At 36.5% G+C, this 18784-nt stretch overlaps 5 protein-coding genes and 1 long non-coding RNA gene across 7 annotated transcripts; 4 read left to right on the forward strand and 2 right to left on the reverse strand.

Moving 5' to 3' along the window:
• Nucleotides 1–2176: 2176 nt before the first annotated feature.
• LOC142552360 (uncharacterized) lies at nucleotides 2177–3127 on the reverse strand. The gene is made up of 2 exons (XM_075662122.1): nucleotides 3034–3127; nucleotides 2177–2918 (listed from the first exon to the last, which is right to left on the reverse strand). Exons 1-2 carry the CDS (start codon nucleotides 3053–3055, stop codon nucleotides 2347–2349), a joined length of 594 nt encoding a protein of 197 aa, XP_075518237.1. The 5' UTR covers nucleotides 3056–3127; the 3' UTR covers nucleotides 2177–2346.
• Nucleotides 3128–4757: 1630 nt separating this feature from the next.
• LOC142552363 (nuclear speckle RNA-binding protein A-like) lies at nucleotides 4758–6949 on the reverse strand. Its single transcript, XM_075662128.1, has 6 exons — nucleotides 6791–6949; nucleotides 6208–6320; nucleotides 5848–6127; nucleotides 5548–5609; nucleotides 5328–5409; nucleotides 4758–5045 (listed from the first exon to the last, which is right to left on the reverse strand). The coding sequence occupies exons 1-6, from the start codon at nucleotides 6867–6869 to the stop codon at nucleotides 4930–4932; spliced, it is 732 nt and encodes a 243-aa protein (XP_075518243.1). The 5' UTR covers nucleotides 6870–6949; the 3' UTR covers nucleotides 4758–4929.
• Nucleotides 6290–6649, forward strand: LOC142552364 (uncharacterized). The gene is made up of 2 exons (XR_012821737.1): nucleotides 6290–6407; nucleotides 6470–6649. It is a non-coding gene; the product is annotated as an uncharacterized LOC142552364 (long non-coding RNA).
• A 2937-nt stretch (nucleotides 6950–9886) lies between the features above and the next one.
• Nucleotides 9887–11072, forward strand: LOC142550821 (uncharacterized). Its single transcript, XM_075659869.1, has 2 exons — nucleotides 9887–10084; nucleotides 10284–11072. Exons 1-2 carry the CDS (start codon nucleotides 9887–9889, stop codon nucleotides 11070–11072), a joined length of 987 nt encoding a protein of 328 aa, XP_075515984.1.
• A 525-nt stretch (nucleotides 11073–11597) lies between these two features.
• Nucleotides 11598–18568, forward strand: LOC142552366 (ran-binding protein 1 homolog b-like). The gene is made up of 4 exons (XM_075662131.1): nucleotides 11598–11833; nucleotides 17081–17232; nucleotides 17462–17587; nucleotides 18129–18568. The coding sequence occupies exons 1-4, from the start codon at nucleotides 11658–11660 to the stop codon at nucleotides 18323–18325; spliced, it is 651 nt and encodes a 216-aa protein (XP_075518246.1). The 5' UTR covers nucleotides 11598–11657; the 3' UTR covers nucleotides 18326–18568.
• On the forward strand, nucleotides 11954–17074 carry LOC142552365 (uncharacterized). Of its 2 annotated transcripts, none has more exons than XM_075662130.1 (2): nucleotides 11954–13226; nucleotides 13547–17074. In XM_075662130.1, the coding sequence occupies exons 1-2, from the start codon at nucleotides 12113–12115 to the stop codon at nucleotides 13579–13581; spliced, it is 1149 nt and encodes a 382-aa protein (XP_075518245.1). In that variant the 5' UTR covers nucleotides 11954–12112; the 3' UTR covers nucleotides 13582–17074. The 2 variants fall into 2 exon arrangements, with proteins under 2 accessions (XP_075518245.1, XP_075518244.1); XM_075662129.1 differs by having other exon boundaries at nucleotides 16652–17074.
• Nucleotides 18569–18784: the final 216 nt, after the last annotated feature.

Here is an 18784-nt window from a genome sequence, read left to right on the forward strand (position 1 = left end):
TTTTAAAAAATTATAAATGACATTGCATCGAATAACAGTTTTGGATACATATTTTCTTTGTGGAAGAAGTTTTGACTGTGGTGTTGTGCAACACCCGATTTGACTCCCAATTCAGGTAGTCATTTCTTATTTTGTAGCAGAAGGATTTGATGTGCCCAGGCTTATGGCAATAGCGGCAGGTAAAATGTCGCTTTCTTTACTTTGATTTAGAAGTTGACATTGGCTTCTTCGTTTGTGACATCTTCACTAGCGGGTAAACTTTCAAGGGAGAGGAAAAAGCTATGTTTTGTTTCAGCCTTTGTTCCGAGGCTTGCTTTGAGATTGGCAGAGTCTTTATAGGAGAGTTCACTATTAAGGGGACATAATCGTCTTCACTTTCCTTTACAAACACAGTTGATTTTGATACGGAGTTGGAAGATTCACCATGTTCATATACGCTTTCAACATATCTAAGACCAGTTCTACTGTCTTTCCCCATAGTTAGCATTGAGTCAAGTCTTGACGAACTTGAGTTGAATTTTGCAAGAGTCTTTGAGGTCTTCTCAAGATCATTCTTGACTTTGCACAGTTCGAGGTCATTCCTACTTAATAGGATTTCAAGTCGAGACAAACTGCTCTTTAATTCAATATTTTCCTAAGAGAGTATCGAATTTGTCTCATTTCTTTTGAGCCAGTCATCATACAGTTCTTCATACATCATCTGGACAGTCTCTATAGTAAGTTATTCTTGGTCAGATTCCTGGATTTCGTCAAAGTCGGAGTTCTCCAGAGATTTAGCATTAAGGCATAGTGACTCCTCACCGAGATCAGATTCATTTGCTTCCTGAATTAGATTATTGAAGGAGTCATCAGAAGCTTGCAATGCAATGGCTTTTCCCTTATCTCTTCTTTGTAGATCTATATTCATCTCGAATGTCCTGAGAAAGCTTACCAAATCTTCCAAATTTCATGTGAACGTGTCTTTTGACTCATTGATGGCACATATTCTGATGTTAAACCGCTCTAGAAGGAATCTCAATAACTTGGTGAGAAGCCTTTAATTTGACAAAGGGTCAACGAGACTGAAAGCTTCATTAGCTATGTCACGAAGTTTTCGATCATATTCAACAATGGTCTCATTTCCCTCTATCCGGAGGTTCTCAAATTTAGGGTTTAGGGTTTAGTAAAATTATATCATAAAATTATAAACATATTTCATCTTTATTTAATAAAATAATATCATAAAATTCTATTTTAGTTTTTTTGAACTATAACTACATATCTCAATAAAATATTCTTTTATTTTTATATATACTATTGAATTTTTAAATGATTATATAACATTTAACATTAAAAAAATATATTTTAAAAATTTTCTGTTTTGATATATCTGCAGACGCTTTACAAAAATATTATTTAATATAAAAAATTTAATATGCATACACGTATTGCGTGCCAAGATATGCTAGTATGGTATATATAAATAATATATAAACGATGTGCTATTATACGCAGAGCGTGTGTATTCCATTACTAGTATAAAATGTAGTTTTATATGACTATCTTATAACGTTAAAGATATTATATATTAATCATTAGAAATAAAATTAAACTAATTGAAAATGTGCAATGAATTTTAATTCAAGGAATATAATACATGAAACAATAAGAGAATTATACACAATGATTTTTTTTATAGTTTGCTAAATTGATTAAAAAAAATACTCTCTATAAAATCATGTATTATACATCTTTAAATTAATAAGATTTCATGGTCCAATATTATTAATCTATAGAGCTTTACCCTCTTTATTAGGGAAAATAATTTTTTAATCCATTAATTTATTTTATTTTAATGGGCCAAAAATTATTCTGCTGGAGTCAATATATGTCTGTGTGTTATTTGATTTCCACCAGATAACCTCCTAATCAATGCAGTAGCATGTAAACAACCATAGTATGATAAATCGTATTAAACAAATTTTATACAACAAGCTCGTCTAAAAAATTGTCGGTGAAATCAAACTTTTTATCATTGATAGTATTGAGATCTTTGCCGTACATGAGGTGGAGGAACAAATAATTAAACCTATTAAGATTTTGAATCATTTGATGCGCTTTGTTGCATGAGAAAGTGGCATAATTCCTTGGGTTAATGTGTCATATATATTCTGTATATTGAACCTGATAGTGCAACATTATTTCTCAAGTTTTGTCTGAAACTAAAAATAAGCCATGCATTTCGAAGCCTTTATACGTACTGATTCATCAATTATCCAAAAAAATGTTGTACAAATAATTTTGACATCTAATCAAAATAAATATTAATCCCTAAACTTGCACTGATCATTTTCTTGATGACAATTCTTAGTTGCGTGCCCCTAACCTTGGAGGAACTGAATCTTGGTCTGCGCGTGAAGTTTGCCTTGATAAAGACAAAACGCTGGCGGCGTTTTTTTTCGGATGGTACGCTGAAATCCTGTTCCCATTTTCATCGTACAAAATGGTATCTTCGTCTTCATCCGTAACCCTACATTTTTCCCCCAGTATTATCGTCTTCTTCCATATTGAGTCCTCGTGTTTCATCATCTTCTTGTTGTTGCCAGAATCCTCCCGCCGCGACGCCGTCAGAACCCTCATGCTCAGACTCGACGTGAGCTTCGACAATGAGGAGTTTGATCGGCTGTGATGGTGGTGGCAGGAGGCTGCCCTCATGTGGTGCTGCCTCCCAGGCGGTGGTGGGATTGGCTGCAGATTTTGAACCTCTTCTTGATCGGAGAGTGGTGGCTTGGCGGTGCTAGGCCGCTGCTCCTCTGGGGAGTCCCATCCTGCAGACGATTCCTTCACCGGGGAGGAGTCGGGGTATTCTGTTTTCGGTGTTTTGGACTGGCTGTGTGGTGGAGTTTTCTTGCCGGTAATGGCTCCGCACAGGAATGAAACTGCATCAAAAAATTGTTGCAAGATCAATAATCGATGAGATTATGAATAAGTTACCCATGATTATATATTAAATTGTAAATACACGATTGATTGTAGCTTTGATGGGGCATTCACCTAAAGCAATTTTTCTTCCCATAAGGATAGAAATTATTTTCTACAAATTTTCAAAAGAAAGAACCTTTTTCTTTTCTTTTTTTTTGGCTTTCGGTTTAACATGCGTACGTATCATTTGGTGTTATTGCTTTTCTTCTTAATCCATACCTTAAATTGCTTGAATTAAGGATTACCATTATAACAAGCAGTGGCAAAGATCGTTCCGTTTGGCTATGTTTGGTTCTAGATTAGATTCGATTCGATTCGAATTGAATTTGTGTTTGTGTATAGACTTACTTACATCATCGATATTAATATTCAAATAATGTTAGAACTCGATGGAATTTTACTTTTTATTAATAGTATTAATATGTACATGTACAGATTATATATTTAAAAACATAGATATTAATTATTATAGTCTTATAGTTTTTAAATAAAATAAAATATTTATAAAGCAAAAAATTTCTAATTTAAGAGTTTTTATAATATCTCGATATTGTATAAATACTAGATACTCTTATATTATTATATAACAATAAAGACAGAGTGAATAGAAGAGGATTGCGCTTGATATTTATTTATGTTGGGTGTGAATTGTGCTTAAATCAAATCTAATCTAATCTATCTGCCGTAAAACAAAATAAAACAAAAAAGAACGTAAACAGAGGAGAGGAGAGGAGAGGAGAGGAGAAACTTTGTGAGGGCAGAGACAGTAAATCGTGAGAACAAACTTGTCCTCGAGGTATATTATATCTATTTGATGGATGGAATAGAATCAAGTTGAGGAGTTCAAATCTTCTTTTTGTGGGTGCCGTGCATGGAAAACCATTTGAAATTGGAGCGTGGAGTTAAGCACGCATATTTCATTATGCAAATAAGTGTATTTGTAACTTAGAATCATATGTTATAACCTCAATGCGATATGATAATTTAAAATAGATTTCAGTTTCACGTCTCAACCAAATCCAACTCGTCTAATGATGAAAATGCTGGTGGCGGCGAAGATGATTCGACCGATTGGATGGGAGTTTCATTGTGGTTCGCTCCTGAGCCTGGCAAGGTATTCTTCAGCTCACTTCATGCCGTTGTGGACCCATTACTTACAGACGCTTGTGTCGTTATGCAGGGTAATATGTCACGCAGTGATGATCCTAAAGATTATGTGGTGCATGACACTCTGCAGGAGAAGAGAAAAGAGAAGACAACGAGAATGGGCTGGGAAATCACTCAATTGACCTGTATTCACTTATTTTTACGTGTGGTATGCATCTTTCAGTAATTTTGCGGCATAAACACCAAGTTGGCTGACGAATGGGTTTCCCTACATACCTACGTCAAGTTCCCAGTGTGTACTTTCATTTATGACATCATGACAAATCCAAGTGGAACGTGCAATCGTATAACCTTCGCACAAACAGTATTGGGAAAACCGTAAAACCTGAATTTTAGATAGATGTAAGCACTAAGATTTGAGAACCTTTGTATTTAACAGTGTATCCTATATCAAAGATTCAAGTTGCCATTTAACGTTGCTTGCTTGAACTTTACCATATTGATTATAAGCATGTTTTCTCTATAAAGCACTTCTTAGCCGTGTGTTTTTTCCAGCTTGTAACAAAAGCCATATGACCTTCAATTCCATTTCCATAGAGTGGACGTGACATCAAAGATTACTAATCACAATGAAGCGAAGTTTTGGTGTAACAAAAAAAAAAAAACTAAAGCCAAGCAAGTCATTAATATGCTAGCTAAATCGTACCTTTAATAAAAATTAAAACATGAAAACAAAGATATTTCCAACATCCAGGCACTGACAGTTTTGAAGACCACTTTACATTCAAGAAAATAGCAATGTCACCACACGAATCGAGTAATATCGTGTGTGCCAATATCTTCATTGTTTGGAGGTAAATCTTATCGTACACCTCCAAATCGCCGCTCTTCTCCCTCAGATGGTAAGGGGAAAGGAAAATGTGCAAAATGGATTTTTAAAATATGAGAGTCTGGTTTCTTGTCATCAAATTTGTAACCTGCGAGTCCAATTGCTTATCATGGCATGAGCATGGGCATCCATCGTAAGTTTAGAAAAGAAGACAAACATGACATGAAAGAACCAATTTCTTTAAAAATTAGATGATGAAATCTGATATTTGAATTCATGAAGTGCATCTGAAGGGGTTGAGTTAAACACGTGTGATATTAAGTCGACCATGAATTAACCTCATTCACATTTGAGTGTTTTTTTTCAACTTAAGAGGTCCATGGATCATTTGCCCTATAATAAAACAAAATGGTTGTGATTAAGCTCTAACCTTGAAGGGCTTCCAGAGCAGTGAGTGCGCACTTCACATCAGTGAATTCAACAAAGCAGAGCACCATGGCCTTGTCTCCGCGCTGCCAACGATGGGGAAAAAATAGCATTGATGTCAATATAGATGAATATAGACGTGAGCCTCTCTTTTAAAATCCAGTAACAGAGTTTATGGCGTGTCCTGATATCTTGATACAAGATTAAGCGAGTGGCAAACTTACACGTCTCGGCTCCTTGTGAACAACTCTAAGTTCCCTAAATCCAATAAATGGCCGAAAAAGATCTATTAGCGAGTCAAGGAACCTGAGACTGGAACCAGTTGAGTGCTTCAATTTATACACACACATATGTGTGTGTGAGAGAGAGAGAGAGGTTTTTAAGTATAGCTACCATAAGAACACTAATGACTAATCCATGGTAGCTAAATAATACGAGATGGGAAAAATGCCAAAATCTGATCAGGATGTTAGCTGTTTCATAAAACGAGGAAAAGCATGAACAGTATGAAAAAGCAAGGATACGTCCTATTTCTCTTCTTGTACAGTCAGTTGGAAGTCCGTCTACAAAGAGAACATTTGATTGTCCACCTGAAACTGGAGGACCGTCAGAAGTCCTCACATTGGGGATGGCAGGACTAGTGCCCGAAGCAACATCTCTACGGTGGCCTAGAAAATTTGGATCATCAAAAGAATTTAGATTGCCTCTAATGCTAGCTCCAACAGTCAATACACTGGCACCATGCTCAGAACGAATGCTAGAAATATCCTCGATGCCAAAAGACCCAGGACGAGATGGTAAGATCTAAATCCGAAACAAAACCAATTATTCATCATACGTACTCAACATACAAGAAGTTGCTTAGAAGACGAGAAAAAACTCACATCTTTTTGGAGAAAATCCAAGGAATCAATATTGGGGTTATATTGATTATAAGCACTCAGTGTTGACTGTTCGGGCAGTAAGTAACCCGGAAAGCTTGGATTCGGGATGCTCCCTGTCATTGCAAAACTAAAAAACTACAGGGAAACAATATATAATAAAAATAAAAAGCAAAATAAGAACATAAAATAATATTCACGAGGTAGTTACTAGTTACAGGCCACACAATTACACTTTGCACAATATATTTTATTCAAGTTTCAGCTTATTTGCAATGGCTCGAGTTCAGAAAAAAATTATGAGCGCAGAAAAACTTTCAAATTCCTTCCTTATTGCGCATAACAGGCTATCTCATCTTGGCATTAGCTGACGAAATTCTAGAAAAGTCTAGTAATTTGCTGTTCACAACAACAAAAAAGTCTTTTTGCAAAATTTTAGGCCCGACGAATTTGCAATAGCAGATGTAAATTTTGCAGCAACAACTCCAACTCTATCGTCTCACTTTGCCATGGTCTACGATATATCTGTGATGGCTCTTTGTATTACTGTCAAAATACGCTAATAAATGAAGAAGGAAGCACAAACCTCTATCGAACGGAACGGGAGGAGGAACGGAGGCACGAGGGGGGGCGGCGGCGGCGTATCTCCAGTAAGGATCCGCCATTCCAATAACAAGCAAGAAATAAAAAAAAAATTGGGCTCTCTCGAAATATTTGGGTCTTTTGTAGAAATTTTTAACGAAATTTTATTCCTGTCTAAACCAATAATTTTATTACGAGTTATTATTTTTCAATTGTGCGACAAAATCAGTATTTTATACTAATTTTTATATTTATCTGATGAAACTCAATTTGTTTATTTTCGTAAAGTTGATCATTGTTAGGGACTACCAATTTCTAATTTCTGCTCATTTTTAGAACCTTATCATTTTTTTTAAATCTTTTTTTTGACATTTTTATTTTTAAAAATAAATTTTACCCAACCCATTTTAACTTTTTATGATATAGACCCAACGATACTATGTAAAAGACATTATTTTTCAATTATGCATTGACAGAAGTAACCTTTTTTACTCATTTTTATGTTTACGTCGTGAAACTCAACATGAGTATTTTCATAAAGTTGATTATTTGTTAGGATGGGTGATGGAAAAACAAATTATTTGTTTGGCTTGCCTATCCCTAATTTCTCCTCGTTTTTAGAACTTCTTCTCATTTTTTTTAATATCTTTTTTATTAACATTTTTATTTTTAAAAATTAAATTTACCCAGCCCATTTTAACTTTTTATGGTATGGACCTAATGACATTGGGATAAAATAAATTTGTAACTTAATTATTTAACATAAAATTAAATTGTACCCATTATATTATGAGATAAAAAATTCAAATTTCAAGTTCAAATATAATAGAGGTATAGAAAAGATAGTGAGGCATCTTTGAATTTTTTAGTCATATACATTTGCTGAATTTTACTTTTAACTGAATTTATATTGTTCTGATGGATAATTAATTATTGATAAAAATAAATTTATAACTTAACGATTTAATATAAAATAAAAATGTTGCCCATTATATTATGAGAGAAAAATAAATAAATTCCAAGTTCAAATATTATAGAAGTATTAAATTTTAATACACTTTCAAAACTTAAATTTAAATCAGTGATTAAATGGAGTTAATATCGAGTTAAAATATGGACAAAAAATTGTGTGAGACGGTCTCACGGGTCGTATTTTGTGAGACGGATCTCTTATTTGGGTCATCCATGAAAATATATTATTTTTTATGCTAAGATTATTACTTTTTATTGTGAATAACGGTAGGATTGACTTGTCTCGTAGATAAAGATTCGCGAGACCGTCTCAGAAGAGACCTACTCTAAAATATGATAGAGGTATAAATAAAAACTAAAATGGGTTGGTTACAATTTATAAATAAAAAACATTACAAAATATATATATCTAAAAATAAGGAGTGCTTCTAAAAATGAGGAGAAGTTAAAATCTAAAAAAATCTAAAAATCTTTGTTGTTGTCAATAATAATAATAATAATAATAATAATTTCCTCGAAAAAAAAAATAATAAAAACAACTATCTATCTAAAAGTGTGAACAAAGAGGCAATTTTTTTAAAATTCCGATCTACTCACATTTTTCTTAACTTAACAATACCAATAATTATTTGTCCATCAGAGCGTTATAATTTCAATTAAAAATATAACATATATATGTACGTTACTTAAGAATTCAAACGACTTAATCAATTAATCGTGAATTATTAAATTCTCTTCATATTTTCAAATCTTCTTCTATGCCTCTAACACAAATCAGTTTTTGTGCAATTCCTGTAAAACTTCAACATCAATTGATAGAGAGTTACACAAGAATAACTCAAGTTCCGTATTGCATTTTGATTCATTCCAACATCAGCTGAAATAATTTTTTATCTTCAGGTAACACTCATGCAAAATTATATACATTTTGTATTGTATATATATAGTATAAAACTTCTATGTCATATAATAGTTTTATTGTAAATTATATATTCATATACATTTAATATATTATTTAATTTATTGTGTTATTTAATTGTATGTTCTGGATATAAATAGTATATATAGATAGATATATGTGTTACAATGTATTTTATGCATTATTGACACCATCTCATTTAAATAAATAATAATATTATTTTATAATTCTTCAAATAATCATAAAAATGATATAAAAAAGCAACAATACAATTGTCAATATATTACTTGTCATTTTCTAACAGTTTTTTTTTTAAATAATTTTCTAAAACAATTATTTAAAAATTGATATCGGGTCATCACACAATTTGGACTATGACGATTATGAGAGACACAAAGATGGTGATGGTGACGTGACGACCATGACGATTATGAGACCGAGACACCGTATGATTTTATAATTTTTTGTTGATTATGTTTATTGCACGCTTTATTTTATATATCAGTTGGATTTGAAATATATATAAAATTCCAATCGTATACCAAGTGATCCTGAAGGCCCTCTCACCTGCAGCAAGCAAATATATATATATAGTAATACATAGTTTGGGGTAAGGCTTGTAATAAAATATATATTTGTCGTGTACTTTTATTTATTTGTACAAGGAGGCGTATTACTGGTAGTGATGCCAAGCAGATCGATCGTAAAGAAGGAAATCAGAGGCGATCTATTGTTGATAATATCCATCTAGCCCAAGAGTTGATGCGCAAATACGCACGCAAGCGTGGATCTCCGAGGTGTATTCTCAAGATTGACTTGGAAAAGGCTTATGACACAGTTGACTGGGGTTTCCTACATGATGTTTTGTTATCTTTGAAGTTCCCTTGCAGATTTGTTGATTGGATTGTGGAGTGCGTCACAACGACGTCGTATTCTATTGTGATTAATGGGCAGTATCATGGGCACTTCCAAGGTAGGCGTGGACTTCGACAAGGTGACCCATTATCTCCTCTTCTATTTACTTTATGTATTGAAGTTCTGTCTAGAATGCTGAAATGAATGTCTCGGTCCACAAGCTTCACCTTTCATCCAAAATGTGCCAACCTAAGATTAACTCATTTATCATATGCCGATGATTTGCTTTTATTCTCGTATGGGGATAGACATAGTGTATCGATGATTATGCAATGCCTACATCAGTTTGGTAACATGGCTGGTCTTCGCATGAATTCCTTGAAATCTAACATCTTTATGGCTAGCATTGATGAGTATAACAAGCAAGATATCTTGAACATCACGGGCTTCTCGATTGGGACACTACCTTTCCGATATCTTGGGATACCAATTGCGGCGAAGAGATTATGTGCAGCAGACTATACTGATCTTATTGACAACGTAACTAGGAAGGTGAGTTCATGGCCAAGAAACTCAGTTATCTTATGCAAGGAAAATTGAGTTGATCAGATCGGTTATACAAGGTATTGAATGCTTCTGGCTGCCCATTTTACCTATCCCAAGTTGTGTGATAAATTCTATACACTCTATTTGTCGCAAATTTGTTTGGCCTACAAAACATCCGCCCATTGCATGGTCTATGTTATGTAAGCCACTCGAGGATGGGGGATTGGGTTTGAAAGATTTGAAGGCTTGGAACCGTGCATTGCTTGCTAAAACATTGTGGAACATCCATTCGGAGAAGCAAAGTTTGTGGATTAGATGGGTTAATCATGTTTACAGTTGTTTCGGTGGTGTGTGGAATTGGAGTGGGAAGCATGATGACCCACCATTAATCAATAATATTTTGAGCATTAGAAATGACATCGTTAGAATTGAGGGTGGCAAAGATGCTGCCATTGCTCGACTTCGAAGTTGGTTTGGTCAGAGCGGGGGCCTCTCAAGAGCATATCACTACTTTGTGCGCTCAAAAGGTGTGTGGCCGTGGAAACCACTGTTGGCTAAGAGTTGCATCCTACCGAAACATCGATTTGTTCTTTGGTTGGTTGCCCACTCGAAGCTTATGACACGGGATAGAATGGGCTTTCTTCCAGATCATAGCTGTGTTCTTTGCAAGGATGATCTTGAAACGGTACATCACTTATTCTTCTCTTGCAAAATTTCGAAGATTATTTGGAATAATGTGCGCAATTGGCTTGACATGAGGAAGAACATGGCAACTCCGAATTCAATACTTACAGCCTTCCGAAACAACTACAAAGGGACATCCACTTTAGCGAAGATGAGAATCACAGCACTATCTGCAACAGTTTACCAGGTTTGGAATCTTCGGAACAAGGTAATTTTCGACAATGAGACGCCTAAGGTTGATGCCATTTTCATGAAGATTAAGATTCATACATACCGTTGTGTTCCACAAGCGACAAATGTGTTGATGTAGGTTGATATATGTGTTATTGGTTCTGATGGATGTATGGTATGTTTGTGATTGATATTTAGTCTATCTCCTGGGATGCCCAGTGTATTTGTATTACTAACTTTTTACCTATTTTAATGGATTCAATTCATTAAAAAAAATAAAAAAATAAAAAAAAAAGTATGGAAAAAAGATGGTCGATCCACGGTAATGTACACGTTGTTGGGTAAATTTTTGTATTTAACATTAGAAAACACGAGCTATAAACGGGTGAACAAAAATAACTGTGAGAAAAGTAGTCGAAATGATTGAACGCGTGGCACCTCAGCCACACAAAATCACACGACAATTGAATTGGCCTGTTAATTGATTTATTATATATATATATATATATATATATAAACTTAATTAATTTCTCGTTTACATTAATGTGTATACAAACCGAAAAGTGTTCTTGCATTGTTTTCGATTTGATTTTTTAATGTATTTTAAAAAAATAATATGACACAATTGTTGTATCAAATTCCCAATCAAGTCCAGTCCACTATAAATAGAGATGCCCAAAAGCATGACCTCATCCAAAACCCTACTGCGGATCTGAACTGAAATATGGCGAGCAGCACCTCAGAACCCGCGACTTTGAGAAAATCCGAGGAGGACGACGACGAAGACTTCAAGCCATCTGCCGAAGATGAAGATACTGGAGCTCATGTTGTCCCCATCGTCAGACTTCAAGAAGTCTCCGTCACCACCGGTGAAGAGAATGAAGATGTTCTTCTTGACTTGTGAGTGATCTACTACTACCATTTTATTAGATAGATATATTCTCATTAAGTTACTTAAGTCAGTTGGAATACAGTTGAGTAGATAGGTGCATATTAATAGATCTCAATGTACAGTTTTTCAGTTCGGATTGTTCATAATTCAATGAGAAAGACTCCATACTCGTCTTCCTGATTTCCTTCTGTAATATGGTATCAGAGCAAACCTTCGCGCGGCATACTGCTCTCAGATAATCTATCATTCATCATCGATCTTCGGCATTATTTCGAGCAACTTCGACAATGGCCCCTGCGAATGTGCCCGGTTCTTCCGTTTCCAGTGGTCAGTCCGCCATTGAAGATCCAATGAGTCTGTATTTTCTGCATCATGCGGACAATCCAGGGCTCATGTTAGTATCTCAAGCGCTTACAGGGGAGAATTATACCTCTTGGAGTCGTGCGATGAAGATCGCACTCTCGGTTAAGAATAAATTGGGATTTATTGATGGGTCAATTGCTAGGCCTTCAGAAACTGAGTGGAATCTCCACAATTACTGGATTCGCAACAACAACATCGTCATATCTTGGATCCTGAATTCAGTTTCAAAGGAGATTTCAGCCAGCATCCTCTTTGCTGAATCGGCAGCAGAGATATGGCAAGATCTCAAGGAACGGTTTCAACAAAGTAATGGCCCAAGAGTTTTCCAATTAAGACGTGAGTTGGTCAGCTTGCGCCAAGAACAAGACCCTGTCAGTGTCTACTTCACCAAACTCAAGGCTCTATGGGACGAACTTACAAATTACCGCCCCATGTGTAGTTGTGGCCTGTGTGATTGCCAAGGCGTAAAGAAAATAGAAGCGTATTTTCAGGCAGATTACACAATGGCCTTTCTGATGGGTCTCAATGATTCATTGTCTCAAATCCGGAGCCAAATCTTATTACTCGATCCACTTCCCCCTATCAATCGAGTATTCTCTTTGATTGCACAAGAAGAACGTCAAAGAGCTGTTGGTTCACAACATGCCGGGAACCCTTCTGCAGGGAGCATGACATTTGCTGTAAAAGGTGAGCAAGAACAGCAGAGATTCATCACCAACAAAGGGCACATGGCTTCACACAAAGAAAGACCATTTTGCACCAAATGCAATGTTCATGGACACACAATTGATACGTGTTATAAAATACACGGATATCCTCCGGGATACAAACTCAAAGGGAAGTTTTCAAACAAAGTTTCACATGCAGCTGCCAATCAACTTTCTGGAACACACATACCTGAGAAACTTGACATCAATGCACCCCAGAATATACTTCAAAATTTCAACAAGGCTCAAGTTGAACAGCTGATGGCAATGTTTTCTCAACACTTGTCCACACTTGACTCTCAAGATTGTCATCCTAGTGCTCACGCCACAGGTATATGTTTATCTATATCTGAGTCCAGCCCATTACAATCACATAGCAGTTGGATTATTGATTCTGGGCCATCTCGTCATATATGCTCGAATTCATCTCTTTTTCAAACATGTAGAATCATACATAATTCAATGGTCACACTGCCGAATCATACTTCCATCGGAGTTAAGTATTGTGGTGATGTTGTGCTCAATAATTCTTTGACACTTAAAGACGTCCTCTATGTCCCAGAATTCAAGTTCAACCTATTATCAGTGAGCTCTCTTCTTGATGACAACAAATGTGTGATACACTTCTATCATGATTCTTTCATTATCCAGGAGTCCCTGACGCAGAAGATGATTGGGAAGGGTAGAAAAATTGAAGGGTTGTACATTCTTGATGATTGGACCGAAGCCTCATCTGTTGCAGTGAATCAAATCTCAGTGGACACTTGGCACATGAGACTTGGTCATCCTTCTATTCAAGTCATGGAAATGCTGAAAGAAAATTTAAACTACAGCTCCTCAAAGCTTGATAAGTGTAAATCATGTTACATTTGCCCATTAGCTAAACAACGACGATTATCATTTGTTTCTAATCAACACATTTCTCCACATCCATTTGATCTTGTGCACTGTGATGTTTGGGGTCCACACCACATTCCCACGTATAATGGTCATCATTATTTCTTAACATTAGTGGATGATTGTACTCGATTCACATGGGTATTTCTGCTACACAATAAATCAGATGCTCCACATGTGATTACCAGATTCTACGCCATGGCTGAAACTCAGTTCCATAAGAGAATCAAAGCTCTTCGCACTGATAATGCGAAAGAGCTTGCCTTCACTGAACTATGTCAAGCCAAGGGCATTCTACATCAATTTTCATGCGTACAAACACCCCAGCAAAATTCAGTCGTCGAAAGGAAACATCAGCACCTCCTCAATGTAGCTCGGTCACTCTTGTATCAATCTCGAGTACCCACTAAGTTCTGGGGAGAGTGTATCCTCACTGCAACATTTTTGATCAATCGGGTGCCTTCCCCTAGGACCCAACACACAACTCCCTATGCCCTCCTCTATCAAAAGGCTTTCGATTATTCTGTTCTTCGTAACTTTGGATGCCTTGCATTTGCGTCTACATTGGCTGCTCACCGTGACAAGCTTTCTCCCAGAGCACGTCCATGCATATTTCTGGGCTATCCCTCGGGTATAAAAGGATATAAATTGCTTGACATTCAGACACAAGAAACCTTTATTTCCAGGGATGTCATCTTTCATGAATCCACATTTCCATGTCACGTGGGAACATCTCCAACCAGTGTTGATCCTTTTCCTAATGTGGTACTTCCCGCAGCCTCTCAATCCACCATGCCCTGGTGATGCTTCTCCATGTGTTGACACCCCTCAAATGATAGTCCCTGAACCAGATCAGATGCATTCTTCACACAATGATCATCCAACAACCATCACAACTCAAACATCTTCCAGAATAACGAATCCACCTTCATACCTTCGGGACTATCATTGCAATCTGCTGCACTCATCAGTACCACCTATCTCCAAGGGTACTTATCCAATAAGTAATTACCTTTCATATGATATTCTATCTCAGTCCCATCGAAATCTAGTGCTCAATGTGTCATCACAGTTCGAGCCACAATTTTATCATCAAGCTGTTCATTTTCCTCAGTGGCGAGATGCAATGAAAGAAGAGCTGGATGCAATGGAACTGAACAACACCTGGACCGTGCTTCCTCTACCCTCGGGTAAACGATCTATAGGATGCCGTTGGGTATCAAAGATACAGTATACTTCTGATGGTTCAGTGGATCGACACAAAGCACGTCTCGTAGCTAAAGGTTACACACAACAGGAGGGTGTTGATTTTTTTTGAGACATTTTCACCAGTAGCAAAGTTAACCACTGTCAAAGTCCTTCTAGCACTAGCAGCTAACAAAAATTGGCATCTTGCTCAACTAGATGTGAACAACGCATTCCTTAATGGTGATCTATTGGAAGAAGTTTACATGGATATGCCCCTTGGATATGTTAAACAAGTTCCCCAAGGCACTACGTCATCTAAACTTGTATGTAAATTACACAAGTCGATCTATGGACTTCGACATCCCGACAATGGTACTCTAAATTTTCTCAGGCCTTACTTCATCATGGATTTTCCCAATCTCACTCTGATAATACATTGTTTACAAAAGGGACCGGACATTCATTTGTAGCTCTGCTTGTATATGTCGATGACATCATCATCGCTGGCCCATCATCGCACACAATCCAGTCTTTAAAAACATTTCTTCAAAGCCGATTCAAGCTCAAAGATTTAGGTTCGCTCAAATATTTTCTTGGTCTGGAAATCGCACGCACCAAGCACGGAATTTGCCTATCACAGCGCCATTACACGCTGCAACTATTAGAAGATGTCGGTCTCTTGGCTAGCAAACCATTTCTTACACCAATGGAGCCTCGCTCCACTCTTAACACCACTGATGGTCAACCACTTGGGGATATATCCCAGTATCGTCGTCTAATTGGTAGACTTCTTTATCTCACACTGTCACGGCCAGACATCGTTTTTGCAGTCCACAAACTAAGTCAATTTGTTTCCAAACCTCGTACACCGCATATGCAAGCCATTCATCACCTCTTACAATATCTCAAAGCAGCTCCTGGTCAAGGCATTTTCTTCCCAGCATCTTCATCTCTTCAACTACGAGCATTCTCCGATGTTGATTGGGCCTCATGTGTGGAAACAAGAAAATCAGTCACTGGATATTGCGTCTTTCTCGGTGATGCCTTAGTCTCCTGGAAAGCCAAAAAGCAGGCCACTATTTCCCGATCTTCGACCGAGGCAGAATACAGGGCATTGGCCAGCACAACCAGTGAAGTCCTTTGGCTCAAACAACTCCTATGTGATCTAAACATTTCAACTAATGCACCAGCCACCATATTCTGTGACAATCAATCGGCGATACACATTGCTCACAACCCTATATTTCACGAGCGTACCAAACATATAGAGGTTGATTGCCATTTTGTTCGAAACAAGATCGCTGATGGATCGATCAAATTACTCCATGTACGGTCTAATCTACAACTTGCGGACATGTTCACAAAACCTCTACCTTCTACCACACTCTCCCATCTACTCTCCAAGATGTCTGTCAAGAACATATACAGTCCATCTTGACGGGGGGTATTAGATAGATATATTCTCATTAAGTTACTTAAGTCAGTTAGAAGACCAGTAGGGTAGTTGGAATACAGTTGAGTAGATAGGTGCATATTAATAGATCTCAATGTACAGTTTTTCAGTTCGGATTGTTCATAATTCAATGAGAAAGACTCCATACTCGTCTTCCTGATTTCCTTCTGTAATACATTTCAAGTGAATTTTTAAGTTTCTTTTTTGTTTTTGTGTAGATTGCTTAAGGTTGCTTGGATTTTGGGTGATGGATGCTAAGATGTAGGTTTTTGAATCGATTGATACAATGGTATGAAATTTCAAATCATTTGTTTTTGTTTCTGCCGGAAACTATTTTTGGCTGCTGAACTCTCCGATTCATTAGATTAAGGCTTATTATCTATTTTTTTTTGGTGTTCTTTCCTCTGTAGAGTAGTGATTATGTGTGATCATCGATCTGTGGCAGCCAAACTAGTTGTGATCGATAAAATTTATAGTTAGATGAAGTTCTATTTGTTAGGAGCTTTGCTGCACTCACTAGTGGTTACAAACATGCTGGCATTTCCTTTATTTCATGTTTTGTGGAAAATTTATTGAATAACTAATTGACTGCAGCGGAATTATTATAATTGTTATTGTTTTTAATATCAAATCTTTTATGTTGGTAGGAAAGCAAAATTGTATAGATTTGACAAGGAGGGTAACCAATGGAAGGAGAGGGGAGTCGGCACCGTGAAGCTTCTAAAGCACCAGGAGACTAGTAAAATTAGGCTTGTCATGAGGCAGAACAAGACTCTAAAGATCTGCGCCAACCATCTTGGTTAGCTAATCATATACTTACATTTGTTTATCTAGTTGAACTGTATGGCTTTATGTTTATATGACGGGATATATACTTCTCATATCCATGTCGGTGGTGTTAAAAGTGATGTTTCCAAATTTATGTAATTTGTGCAACTGTTCATGTCTTTATTGTTTAAAGAAGCATGATATCTGATTAACAAGGTGGTGCGTATACCTAAGTCTTAGGTTTACCTTTGTAATTACAGTGCTGCCCTCATTGTCGGTGCAAGAGCATCAAGGGAATGACAAGTCATGTGTATGGCATGCTGCTGATTTTGCCGATGGAGAGCTAAAGGAGGAAACTTTCTGCATTCGTTTTGCATCTATGGAGAGTGAGTTAATTTTACTTTACTTATAACATGCTTTATTGCGGTTTTCAAACTTGCAAGTCCAAGCCTGGTGCAGGTCATGAGTTTTTCAGGGGTAGCGAATCTTCTTAGTAGGTTTCAGTTTAATTACTTATAGAGGCTATATTCAATTATTCCATGTTCATCGTTGTGATGTTCAATACTGAGCAACCTTTTCCAGATCCCTATTACTGTGAATTGTTAAGATTCCATCGGATATATTTTCTGTTTGCTTGTGGCGGTTTATTTTTCCACAATTTTAATGGTTGTTCCGTGTATAAATATTACTCATAGTAAGGCATACAATTGCCTTTTTTTTTTTAACCAAACTTGCATTCCCCAAGGTTGTTGAACCTTATTATTTGATTTTAATTGTCCCCATCATTGTGTAATCGTCTGCTGCTAGTTTGAATCAAGCATTGCCTCTGAGCAATAAGTACTAGGCTTTCATCAGTATTTTTCTTGTCAAATGCTGCTAGTTCTGTATTTAGTTTTTCATACCCTGACCATTTCATGATTATTTCAGATTGCAAATCTTTCAAGGAAAAAATTGAAGAAATCACAAAATCTCAGGCAGAAGCTGTTGGAGAGAGTGCAGAAGCCGTCACTGCAGCCAATCTTATTGAAAAGTTGAGTGTTGAGTCGAAAGAGAATGAAGAGAAGAAACCAGGGGCCAAGAAAGCGGCTTTATCTGAGGAGGGGAAAAAAGAACTGGATGAGTAACATGAAAATTTGGCTACAAGGAGTGAGATATTTGATTTTCTCGTCTGGATTTTTATTGAGCAGGGGTTGAACTTTGAGGGCATGCTATTTGAATAAACCCAATATCAAATGTCAGATACCAAATTAATTGAGTGTGCAGACTTTTGGCTTGGTATGTTTGTATATTTCTAATTGGTGTCAATTGTTGTGATTTGAGTTCAGGGTCTGGGTGCATCTGAATGAGTCCATTTTCTATTGCTTTAAGCGGGGCATCACTTTAGAATATTTCTATATCCACATCTCAAGTTTGTCAGAGCAACTTCATTGATATTTGTTTTTGCCCCCAAGTGATTTGAAGTCTTCTGAGACCTTGAACTTTAAACCGTGGAGCAAATGATGAGGAAGATTCATTTAGTTGGCCACGCCAGCTTGGGCTGATAGTTTATTAGCCTCCGTTATCTTGAAGCATTAAAAGATTTA

This window comes from Primulina tabacum, chromosome 7, assembly GCF_025594145.1.
Source record: "Primulina tabacum isolate GXHZ01 chromosome 7, ASM2559414v2, whole genome shotgun sequence".
Classification (NCBI taxonomy): domain Eukaryota; kingdom Viridiplantae; phylum Streptophyta; class Magnoliopsida; order Lamiales; family Gesneriaceae; genus Primulina; species Primulina tabacum.

Excerpts from the sequence above, each read along its gene's own strand:
- LOC142552360 (XM_075662122.1), bottom strand. The coding sequence starts at position 3,055 with ATGGGAAGAAAAATTGCTTTAG. Across the intron at positions 2,919-3,033 it reads GGGAAGAAAAATTGCTTTAG|TTTCATTCCTGTGCGGAGCC; the intron begins GTGAATGCCCCA and ends TTTTTGATGCAG.
- LOC142552363 (XM_075662128.1), bottom strand. The coding sequence starts at position 6,869 with ATGGCGGATCCTTACTGGAGATACGCCGCCGCCGCCCCCCCTCGTGCC. Across the intron at positions 6,321-6,790 it reads TCCCGTTCCGTTCGATAGAG|GGAGCATCCCGAATCCAAGC; the intron begins GTTTGTGCTTCC and ends TTGCAATGACAG. Across the intron at positions 6,128-6,207 it reads TGGATTTTCTCCAAAAAGAT|ATCTTACCATCTCGTCCTGG; the intron begins GTGAGTTTTTTC and ends TTTCGGATTTAG.
- LOC142550821 (XM_075659869.1), top strand. The coding sequence starts at position 9,887 with ATGGCTGGTCTTCGCATGAATTCCTTGAAATCTAACATCTTTATGGCT. Across the intron at positions 10,085-10,283 it reads TTGACAACGTAACTAGGAAG|CCACTCGAGGATGGGGGATT; the intron begins GTGAGTTCATGG and ends ATGTTATGTAAG.
- LOC142552366 (XM_075662131.1), top strand. The coding sequence starts at position 11,658 with ATGGCGAGCAGCACCTCAGAACCCGCGACTTTGAGAAAATCCGAGGAG. Across the intron at positions 11,834-17,080 it reads GAAGATGTTCTTCTTGACTT|GAAAGCAAAATTGTATAGAT; the intron begins GTGAGTGATCTA and ends TTATGTTGGTAG. Across the intron at positions 17,588-18,128 it reads TCGTTTTGCATCTATGGAGA|ATTGCAAATCTTTCAAGGAA; the intron begins GTGAGTTAATTT and ends TGATTATTTCAG.
- LOC142552365 (XM_075662129.1), top strand. The coding sequence starts at position 12,113 with ATGGCCCCTGCGAATGTGCCCGGTTCTTCCGTTTCCAGTGGTCAGTCC. Across the intron at positions 13,227-16,651 it reads TCCTAGTGCTCACGCCACAG|ATTGCTTAAGGTTGCTTGGA; the intron begins GTATATGTTTAT and ends GTTTTTGTGTAG.